This window comes from Geospiza fortis, unplaced genomic scaffold (assembly GCF_000277835.1).
Source record: "Geospiza fortis unplaced genomic scaffold, GeoFor_1.0 scaffold283, whole genome shotgun sequence".
Lineage (NCBI taxonomy): Eukaryota > Metazoa > Chordata > Aves > Passeriformes > Thraupidae > Geospiza > Geospiza fortis.
In genome coordinates, this window is record NW_005054571.1 from 275,489 (window position 1) to 286,957 (window position 11,469).

The following is an 11,469-nucleotide window of genomic DNA, read 5'->3' on the forward strand; positions in this document are numbered from 1 at the left end:
GGAATCCTGGTCAGGATTGTAACCCCACAGGGAACAAGTGGCCCCAGAGAGCCTGGCCCTGGCAGACACCCACTCCCAAATACCACAGAGAATCTGGGTCAGATTCCTCCCAAAACCACAACCCAGATGATGGTGTTTGGGCCCTGGCAGCAGGTGAGGATGCTCTCAGGCTGCAGGGGATTGAGGGGTGCAGTAGATGCTCACCTTGGCACCACAGAAACCCCCTGCATCCCAAACCCATCATGGTGGGAGCAGCTTTCCTCCCTGCATCCCCCAACAAACAAATAAGCTCTGTCCTGATAACCTGTCCACAGCTTTTCCCAGCTTCTGAAACACCCCCCAGATCCCAGTTAAACCAGTGCTGCTTCCTGCAGGACTGCTAGCCTTGAGAGGCACCCAGCACCCCACACAACTTAGCCCTTCCTTTTCCTTCCAGCAGAGCTGTTCCAGCTGAAGTACAGTCCAGCCAGGGCTGCACCCTCAGACCAAACCTTCACCTCTCCATGGGGGTCCCCAGCTCAGCACTGCTCCCTGCAGTTGGCTGAGCCCCAGGGACACCCTGAGGATGGGGCTGGGGGATGCAAAGGCATCCTGGGACCCCAGAATCAGGGACATCTGCATTTCACCCCCCTAGCAGGTTCACTTTTCCTCTGTGAGTGAGTGAGTGTGGGTGCTTCCAGCACCCACAGAAACATTTGCTCTGCCCTAGGAGAGGCTGCACCCAAACCCCCAGTCCACATCTCCCATCCCCTGAAACTACCAACCCAGGTCTTACACCCCTTCCCTGAAGTGCCCGGCTCAGACCTCACACACCCTAAATCCCCCAGCCCAGGCCTTGCACCCCTGACTCCCCCAGCCCAGAAGGCAAGAAAGGGGATAGAGAAGAAAGAGACCGCAGCAAGGACAGAGGAACAAACTGCCAAGAAGGAAGGCACAGCACCCACGGGATGGATGCTGATGGATTGGCAGCCAGCTATCCCAAGGCAGGATTTGTGACAGCGGGAGAGTGGAGAGGCCCCCCTTGTACTCACCAAACTCTGGCACGAAGGGAAGGCTGGCCTTGGAGGGCAGCGCGGGTGGCGTCGGTGCTGGCGCCTTGGAGCGGGGCGGGGGCAGCGGGGAGGACAGGGTGACGCTGGCTGCTCTCTCAGTGATGGGCACCTCCTCCTTCACAGGGATGCTGTGGGGGAGAGGAGCAAGCACTGCCTTATGCCAGCCCCTGCCTCACTTCCCAGCCCTGATACACCTGCAGGGGAGTCACAGAGAACCCTCAAAAGGGACCAAACCCCAGCAGACCCAGACCCACAAAGCAATTCCTAAGACCCCACGGTAAAGCCTTTCCTGTGCTTGGGTTATATGACTACTTTTGTAGCCTGGAAATGTTTTCCTGGCATCCAGCCTCACTCCCCTGTGTGTGCTTCACGGCCCAGGATCCTTATCTGACTCTGGGACACCTCAAACCACCCACAGCCTTGAAGCCACATCCCAGAGCAGGTTGTTTTCTTTCCTCCAGTCTAAACAATGGCAGAGTTGTTTCCTTAGCTGGTTTGCAAGTGGCCACAGGGTTTCTTGAGCAGGATGGGGCTCCTAGGCATGCTCTGTGCCACCAGCTTCTTTATGGTGGAGTGGACACTGGTGATCCAGTGTGGCTGCTACAGCAGCAAGAAATCCTAGAAATGGAGCTTCTCCCAGCTCAGTGAGGAATGCCCCCAGCCCCAAAACCTTGACCAGTGGGGAGAGAGACCATGGAGACTGTCCTCCTCTCCACAGAGCCCAAACAGCTGGGCTCAGCTACTGCTACCTCCTGTTCCTTGCTTCCTGCCTTCCTGAGACTGAAAGGTGACAGGCAATCAATAGAAACTTCTGGGGTAATGGTGTTTTCAAGGGCAGGAAATTAAGAAGTTTCTCCAGGGTATAAAAATACAAGGTACCTTTGAAGCATCCCTGAATCCAAAGAGAGGGTAGAGGCAGTGGGCAGAATTTCCACCCCAAGCCCCAGGTAGGTGAGCCCCAGGGGAGCTGTATGCTGGCACCATCCCCATCCTTGCCCCAACTACCTCCCACCGCACCACAAAAAGGAACAGCTGGTTAGAGTGGATATTGGGAAGAAGTTCTCCCCTCTGAGGGTGGTGAGGCCCTGGCACAAGTTGCCCAGAGATGCTGTGACTGCCCCATGCCTGCAAATGTTCAAGTCCAGGTGGGATGAGGCTTGGAGCAACCTGATCTAGTGGGAGGTGCCCCTGCTCTTGGCAATGGGGGTGGAACTAAACGAGCTTTAAGGTCCCATCCAATCCAAACCATTCTGTGATGCCATGATTCCATGGCCAAGGATGCCATCAGCACACCATGGTTTCTGGGGATGTGCCTCCCAGCACCATGGCTTGTGCACAAGAGCTTTCCCTTAGCTTGGGGTGAGCTGGAGAAGAAACTTCTCCCTGGCTGGAGCAGGAAGCAGGGAAGGACGGGAGTGCTGGCTCTCCCTGGGTCAGCCTGACCTCATTTCCCAGCAGCCATTTCCATGGGAACCAGCCACAACCATCCATACATTAGGGAATGCTGGCAGGGAAGGAGGGGAGCATGGGCAGTGGAGCAGCACTGCTCCCAACACCACCAGGCAGGAGCTGCCGGAGCACCCAGCTGTGCAGAGACCCAGACACACAGAGGTGACAGTGCACAAGTCACAGAGCCTCCAGCACAAGCCTGGCTGGGGTGTGCATCTGTGCAGCCACCAGGATGGTGTTTGGCCCCTGGGGTGTGGCTGAGGGGCTGCAACACAAGCCCCATGGCCAGCAGTGAGATGACAAGCCTCAGGCCAGGACAACCCCCATCTCCTGGATGGGGACAGCTCAGGAGGCTTTCTGGCTCAGCCCCAGTCCAGTGCAGCCCCTGCCCCACCATCCCAGGGACTAGCAGGGGGGCACCCACAGAGCTCAGGCACAAATAACACCCCAGTTTCCCAAAACACCCTCCCCACTGCTCTGCCTGCCCCACCTCTCATCACTGGCTGCTGTGGCATCCCTGGGTTTCATGTCCCCCCATGGCTCCCTGGGGCAGCATGGGTGCCCTATCACCCCCTGCACTTCCCAGACCCCTCTGCAGCCATGCCCAAAGGATGCCAGTCCTGCTCCAGGCAGGGTCTGCCTGGTGCCACCTCTGCCATTAGACAAGTGACAAACCAGTGCCTTATGTGTTGTCCCTTATCTGAGCAGCACCTTGAATGCTACCCTTTATCTAGGCCTCTCTTCTAAGGGGGGCAGAGAGGGCGGCTCTCCCACAGCCACCACCACAAAGCCAAACCTCTGCCCAGGCCACCACCCCTGCCCAGCTCACCCAGCCCTCCAAAAAGGAGTCTTCTGTCATCATTTCCTTGGACATCCCTTTGTACAACCCCCTCCCCCCACCAGCTGCTCGGGGGGCTGCTCTAATCCCTAGACCATCTCCTGGGCATGGAGAGGGTGTGCCCCCCCTCAGTGACAGCCTTATCCCACAATCAGGATGCAGACACGCTCATGGGATCCTCTGTGGGGTGTCTAGGTCTGAGCCATCAGTGGCCAAAACTGAGGTGCTCACAGTCCCCCTGCTGGCACTGGGAGGGTGGCATGAAGTCCAGAACTGGTGAGAGAGAGCTCCCAGTGTTGGACACAGTTGCTGCCATCAACCCGTGGCAGGTGGTATCTCACACATCCCACACCCAGCAGCGTTGGGATGATCCTGTCACCTCCTAGCACAGAAATGCTTGGGGTGGCCCAGGGTTTGGGGGGGGTGGTGAGAACTCAGAGTTGAACATGGCCTGGAGGAAACCACAATATGGCTCTGCAAGCAGCTAGGAGGAAGCGCCAGGGACCACGGCAGCAAGCCGGAAGTGAGGGGAGATGGGTGGATGGTGTCACCCCAGAAATGCCCAGGTCACTTGCTCTACTCCCAGGGGCAGAGCAAGTGACCCCCCCTTGCATACATAGGGGTGCTCCAGCTCTTCCTCAGCTCTCATTCTCAGAGATCCCTCCCCTGTGGGCACTTCCACCTCCACAAGGTTATGGTGGGGTTTCATTCCCACCCAGAGACAGGGCCAGACCAGTGCAGCTGCCTCACAGCTGCTGGCCAAGAGCCCCAGTCCCAGCCTGGATGCTCACTGGATGCAGTGAGCATCACCCTGATGTGGGCAGGTACCATCCAGACCTGGGCAAACATCACCCTGATGTGGGCATCAGCTCAGCATGGGCAAGGATCATCCAGACAAGAGCAACCATCCGCCCCAACATGGGCAAGCATTCCCCACTGTGGTTGGTCCTTGGGCAGCCCAGCAGTATCATCCCCAGCCCCATGCCTTTCATGTTCACTGGCTGCAGGCACCAAAGTCAGGTCCCCCCAGGGACAGGAGATGGGTTTGGGGCCAACAGCAGCACCCCAGGGCTGTGGGGCTCCCTCAGACCCAGCACAGGCCCTTTGGCCAGTGACCCATCACTGCAGGGAGCCCCAGTGTGGATAGCTTCCCAAGCTCCCAGCAGATGCTGCCCCACACACAGAGCTGGGACCCAACACCCACCATAGGGTGATTCATATCCTCACCCTCCTGAATGCCCCCCTTGTCTGTGCCAGCTGTCCTGCACCACACAGCACCTCCTCCAGCCAGGGCATGGCCAGGCACCAGCACTGGCCAAAGAGCCATAGAACTATGGAATGGTTCGGCTGGGAAAAGACTTTAAAGCTTTTCTCATACCATGGGCAGGGACACCTACCTACAACCCCAGGTTACTCCAAGCCCCATCCAAGCCAGCTTTGAACACTTCCAGGCATGGGGCAGCCCCAACTTCTCTGGGAAGCCTGTGCCAGGGCCTCACCACCCTCAGAGAGAAGAATTTCTTAGGAAATCACAGCTCTTTATTTTTAAAATGTTCCCAAAACAAGAACCCACCTATAGCCAATATGTTCCTGGTCATACAATTCAAGTGACTTCTGAAATCAGAGTTTTGGGGTTTGGCTGGTTAGTTCTGAACTCCCCAATATATCCACATAATGTACATATAACATACATAGGGGTGCACAGACAGACCCCTGGAGATTTTCACTACAGCCATGAAGATCTATGTGAGAAATATACACATACACACATCTATACACATACACACCTCCATATATATTTTCTTTTGTTGCTACCAAGCACTAACACATACCTTGAGGTGTAATCTATATGTTATGAGTGCACGATGGCACACCAGGTGCCAGGGCCCTGTGGTCACCCACCTGTCCCACACTGGCACAGCCCCCGGGGCTCTGCCACGGTGTCCCCAGAGTCCCCCAAGCCACGGGAGCACCCCTGTGTTCGGGGGGTGCTGTTCAGCCACCGCCTGGCCCATCCCATCCTGAGTCTCACGCTCCTGATGCAGCTCCCAAGGGACCCTTATGCACCCCCCGATCCCGCGGGGCGGCTCCAGGGCGGAATCCCAGCCCCCGGGTGCACAGCCTTGGGGGTGCCGTGCCAGGATGGGCAGCGCCTGTTCCGCGGCAGGGTGCCCTGGAGTCCCGGGGCAGCAGGAACCAGCAGTGCCTGTGGCTCACAGGCCAGCGCAGGAAACACCCGGCACGGCGAGAGGCGCACCCGGTAGCGCCGGCAGCGCTCGATCCCCTCCCGGGACCGATCGGCACCGCGGGGAGGGCCGGGGGAGGCCGGCGGGGAGCGCAGCTTCTCACCCCGGCACTTCCTGCACTGGCTGAAAACAGCAAAACTTCCTGAGCTGGCCGAAGCAGAGGCATGGCTAACACCAAATCTTCAGAACGGCCAGAAAGAACCCACGGCATGGCCAGCACCAAAACGCTGGCACGGCTGGCATCCAACACCCAGCATGGACAGCACTAAACCCACGGCACAGCTGGCATCCAACACCCAGCACAGACTGCACTAAACCCACGGCACAGCTGGCACCAAACCAGCATGGCAAGAACCAGAACACTGGCACAGCTGGCATCCAACACCCAGCATGGACAGCACTAAACCCACGGCACAGCTGGCACCAAACCAGCATGGCAAGAACCAGAACACTGGCACAGCTGGCATCCAACACCCAGCACAGACTGCACTAAACCCACGGCACGGCTGGCATCCAACACCCAGCATGGACAGCACTAAACCCACTGCACAGCTGGCACCAAACCAGCATGGCAAGTACCAGAATGCTGGCAGAGCTGGCATCCAACACCCAGCACAGACTGCACTAAACCCACGGCACGGCTGGCATCCAACACCCAGCATGGACAGCACTAAACCAATGGCACGCCCAGCAGCAAACCAGCACAGCTGGCACCAAAGTGGCAGCCATTGGCCTCATCATGCCCAGGCAGCTTTCTGGCCAGGGCAGGATGGAGAGTGGCTCCAGGAGGATTTGGGTGACTGTCTCGGTGCAGAAATGCAGTTCCTGGGCTGCCAGGATGGACACTGTTGATCTGAAGTCCAAGGAGCCCCAGGGACAGGTGCTGCCCACCCCATGGCACACCAGCCCCCCACATCAGCTGCCTGAGCCCCCTCCCCAGCTCACTCCCTGCAGGCAGGGGTCCGAGCATAGGGAGAGGGATCACCTCCACCCACCTTACCACAATAAGCCCCTTGGGACACAGGGATGGGAAGCTGGAGGGGAAACCCAGCCCTCCCATTCTCATCCTGACTACACACATCCAGCACCGTCAGTCAGCACAAACCCAGCCTCACTCCCAGGACCCCCCTGAGGGGGCCAGCTAGACATCCCAGCTCCAGGAGCATATCCCTTAGAGTCTGTGGGTCCTGGGGAGGTTGCAGGGAAGGACTCCCGGGGCAGGGGGGGCACACAAGCTTGGTGACATTCCCCCACCTCACCCTGGGAGGGTGCTGGCACCCAGGAGCTTGTCTGCCCTCTCCAAACTGCACTCCCAGTCCTCACTCCACATGTGCTTGTGCTCTGCAGGATTTGGGAGTGCACTGGGTGGTTGGGACATCAAAGGAGGGGCTGCAAGTGCTGCTGTCCCAAAATTCCAGCCTGCTCCCATGTCATTTGGCCACAGGAGATGGCAGCAGCTTTGCCCCGTGCTCTCTGTGCATGGCAGTTCACTGCCTTGCACCCACTGGTGTCCAGAGTTCCTCAGGCTTCAGCACTGCCTACACTGCAGGTGGGGGGAAGGCAGGGCTCTACATTGCTGTGGAGATTGCACCCAGCCCATGCCAGGCTGGGGTGACCTGAGTGACTGGGATGAGCAGGGTGGATACATCCAGCTAGAGCCAAAATAAATATTTCAGCACCCCCCACCCCAGTGCTGGTAGCCCAGGGAAATGTGCTGTGCCCTGGGGCAGGGGTGCCCCCAGGGGTTGTGTTGCGGTTGGGGAAAGGGTTAGTACCCCCATGGGACATGCTGGGGCTGGGGGTACCCCCAGGGGTTGTGCTAAGGTCTGGGGAGAGCATAGGTAGCCCAGGTAACCCATGAGGGTCCCACCCACATCCCAGTAGCCCCCCACGCAGACCTGGCCGCCTTGGGGCATCCCCAAGGCCGTGTCCCTGCCAGCCCCCTTACCTCCTGTGGGACACAGCCCTGGGGGGCAGCACGGGGGGGCGGTCAGGCACTGGGGGGCCCTTCAGGCTCTGGCACTTGGTTTCCACTTGGTGTCGCTTGGCCGGCAGTGGCGGCAAGGGGGGTCTGGCCCTGCTGTGGGAGGGGGGCTTCTCCCCAAGGGCTGCTGGAGAGGGATCCTCCAGGGCCGGGAGATGGCTGCAGGACGCAGGGTGGGGCTCGGGGCTGTCCCCCGATAGTGATGCCGAGAATTTGAGGGGAGGGCGGCAGCCCACCCTCGGTGGGATGGGTGGGGGCAGCTGGGTGAAGCTTGCCCCCCTCTCTGGCTCCAGCAGGGGCGTCCCAGCAGGCACCGGCGGGGGCCCGGGCTCCGGCGGCGGTGGCCGGGCAGCAGCACCCCAAGGCGGATGAGCCCCTCGTCCGTCAGAGCCCGGCAGTCCCACACGGACCACAGCCCGCTTTGCTGGAAGCTCTCCACATACTGGTCGAGGTGGACGGCAGACAGCCAGGCGGCCACCGGCAGAGATCCCTCCTCCTCCATGGCAGGGGGCCAGCCACAGAAACCTGCACCACTCAGTGCATCTTGTGTTGCCAGCAAGGCTCAGGATGACATCAGGACCTGGGAATGGAGACAACAGGATCAGGATCAGTCCCAAAACACACACCAGGTGAAGCCTGGAGTCCCAAAACCAACATCACCAGAGAAGCAACCTGGTTTTCCTATGGTCTCCAACCATGCTATGTCCCCAGGATCACCAAGCCCAAACTGGGGGGCTGCAGGGGTGTGGAAATGTTGGAGGGTCCCAGTTTAAGCATTGAAACATAGAGGCCATCCTTTTAGAGATGAAGGCACTATGGGGCCCCAGCCTTGTCCCAGGGGATGACATTTGGGCTGTGGGACAGAGCAGTAGGGGATTATCCACATTGTAAATAATCAGGGAATATGCCTGAATATGCGTGATTCAAGGGCAGGGGAGCTGTTGGCTGCACCTCAGGGCTGTCACCCTCCAGGATGCAGCTCCTCTGGTTTACAGCAGCAAGCCAGGATAGGGTGACATGGACAGTTGCATCCAGAAGGCTGTCCCCTCTCCCAGGCTGTCCGTGTCACAGCCAGTGGCAGAGTGCTGTTGCTGGAGCCCCAGACCCAAACCACGCCAAACCTCTCCTCACAGACCATATGCCCACCATGGCATTGCTCCCATCTCCAGAGCCCTGTCTGTCCTTGGCATTGCTCCCAGCTCCAGAGCCCTGTCTGTCCTTGGCATTGCTCTAGCATGGCACCACACCCTGGAGTGCTGGCAGAGCACCTTGGTGCTCACACCTAGCAGAGTGCCCTTGTGGCATCCAGAGCTTGGGACATGAGGCTCATTTGGTGTCCCAGATCCTGCAGCAGAACACCCATCCCACAGCATAGCTGTTGGCAGGGCAAATCCCTGTTATCCCAACAAGCAGCAGATGGGATCCCCTGCCCTTCCCACCCACCAGCATCACGGCCTCGGCGGGCTCCAGGCAGGAGGCAGATCCCGTCACGCCGGCGCACACAGCACTGCTCATGACCCCAGCACCATCTTATTTTGTGTTTGCTGGAGGTTTCTCTAGACCTGCTGAGAAGGAGCCAGAGGATTTCCTGGAGCTGTAAATAGGCCAGTCTGATCTGCTGTCAGAGTCACATTTGCTGTGACTCAGGCAGGCCCCTCAGCAGCACTTGCGGTTTCGGTGCAAAGTGCACAGCTGAGCAAAGCTCGCTCTCAACCCGGCACAAACTGGACACTGCCGAGCCTGAGGCACCATGGGGTCCCCACAGCCAGTGAGCCCTACACCTGGAGACAGCAGCATCTCAGTGGTGCTGCTGGGATGGGGCCACAGTGCCACTTCCCTGGCACTTCCTGGTACAGTTTGGCTTTGCTTCAGGCTCCAAGGACCAAGTGTCCAAGGAACGAGCAACAGGAACACAGGGCTGGCTGACCTCTGTAGCTCCTTGCTGGCAGCGCCACAGAAATCAGCAGCACCCAGGACCTTCCCACTAGTCCCAGCACCACAAAAATCCCTGATTCAGAATAAAATTCTCTCTTCCACCTCCACACCTAGAAAGCCCTCATCTATTACTGAAAATGGCTAAGTGATGGTGCTGGGTGACATTGCTGTCACCACATCCCAGTGACACCAGCACAGGCAGGCTCCACCCCAGCTGGGCACGGGCTGTGGAGGAGCAGAGGGAAACACAGTGACAGCAGAATGGGGCTCCCACAAATGCCCCCTGTCCTGGCTAGAGCCAAGGAATCGCCACCAGTGTCACCCACTGACACCAGTGCCAGCATCCCCTGCTGTGCCAGGACATGGATGCAGTGGCGGGACAGACCTGTCAGGAAGGGACAGCTGCACCAGCACTCACCACTGGCGCTGTCCCAGCACTATCTGGGGTGGCTGAGGGCCCTCCTTGCTGCTCACCGGGGACAGGGATGGGGACAAAACTCCAGCAAGGGAAGTCCCCAGTGTGCCAGGCTGGCAGCTCCCGTTGCTGTCGGGCCCTTTGCCCTCACCAAGTAAATAATTCATCAGGCCTCTGCTAGGTTCCCTCCTCCAATCATTAATCATTTAACCTCTGTGCTAAACAAGATGAGGATATTCCAGAAGCAAAACCAAGACAGGGAGATGCTGTAACCCAGCTGGCTGCTGGGGTTTGGGGGGTGACCCTGGCTGTGGCCCCAGCACGCACAAATCCTCCCAGTGCTGACCCACTGCATTCCTCCCCGGGATTAGGCAACACCACAGGGGCTGTTTTGTAAGAGACTTAAAGGCTGGACAAATGGTGTGAGGAGGGAATGGCAAGGGCTGCCAGCACCCTGGCACTGTGGCTGGTGCTCTGGGGGGATAAGTCAGGATGCCAAAATACCCCTCAGCCCCATCCCAAACCCACAGAGCCGTCGCTCTCCCAGTGGTGGGGATGAAGGATCTGGGGGTGCCTGGTGCCGGTTCCCTTTTTCTGGACCAAAGGGCTCAGCAAGCCCCTCTCTCCCCAAACTTGGGTGTTGGCTGCTTTTCTGGGGGCTTCTGCAGCTACCCCAGCCCACCTCAGATGCCCTCAACTCAAGAGAACATTTGGGATGTACCTCTTCCCCCAGCAGAGCTGAGCATCCTGGCCCAGGGAGTAGCCCCGCTGTGAGGCAGGGGTGTGCCCACCCTTCTCCCACTGCATCCCACCACTCTCTCAGGGCCATGGGCTTCCCAACCCTCAGGTAGGGCACTAATGATGGCTGGGCTTGCTCGATTAAGGAGCTGTGCATGCCATGGAAGCTATGGGCTCTGACTGGAAGTGACAGGCAAGCACGCTCCCTTCACTGGCTCCAGCTTCCCCTGGGTAATCACTGTTACCCCTAACGACATGCCAGGAATCCACTAGTGCGACCAGGGCCATCAGGATGTCACTGACAGAGCTGCACTCAGCACCCAGGCACCAGGTAATAAAGTGGTGGCCATCTCACAGCTCTTCCCTGCCACAGAATAGTGGCCTTGAGCCAGGAAAATCCAGCACAGGAGCCCTGCAGGGTGTCTGGCACCCATTTGATCGATCTGGTTCCCACTGCAATTCCTCCTCCAATGTAGGCAAACCCTGCCGGCATCCCATGTTCCCCTTGCCCAGCTCTGTGGGCTCGTTAATCAAGGAAAGCTCATTACCAGCACAGGTCCCTGGGCTCAGCAGCAGCAGCAGGAGGTGGCCAGCCTGCCCGTGGTCCAGCTGGAGCCGTGGAGGTTTGCCAAGGGGTCTCTGCCTGCCCCGGCGCTTCCTCAAACGCCACCTCAGCGATGGGAACTTTCCAGAAAGCCAAGCAGAGCTCTGAGCTAGGATGTGGTGCAAGAGCCCCAGCAGAGCTGTGAGGCCTCAGTGTGGTGAGGCACTGACCACAGCTGCCATGAGGGACAAGAAGGCTGGATCTGAGG

At 58.8% G+C, this 11,469-nt stretch overlaps 1 protein-coding gene across 1 annotated transcript in view; it reads right to left on the reverse strand.

Annotated features, from left to right (window-relative positions):
• The window catches only part of ARAP1 (ArfGAP with RhoGAP domain, ankyrin repeat and PH domain 1), a 35,619-nt gene that overhangs the window by 20,313 nt on the left and 3,837 nt on the right, over positions 1 to 11,469 (reverse strand). The window contains 3 exon segments of the mRNA XM_031064232.1: positions 1,032 to 1,180; positions 7,534 to 7,906; positions 7,909 to 8,149. Of these exon segments, the coding sequence (XP_030920092.1) occupies positions 1,032 to 1,180; positions 7,534 to 7,906; positions 7,909 to 8,071 (685 nt within the window). The 5' untranslated portion in view covers positions 8,072 to 8,149.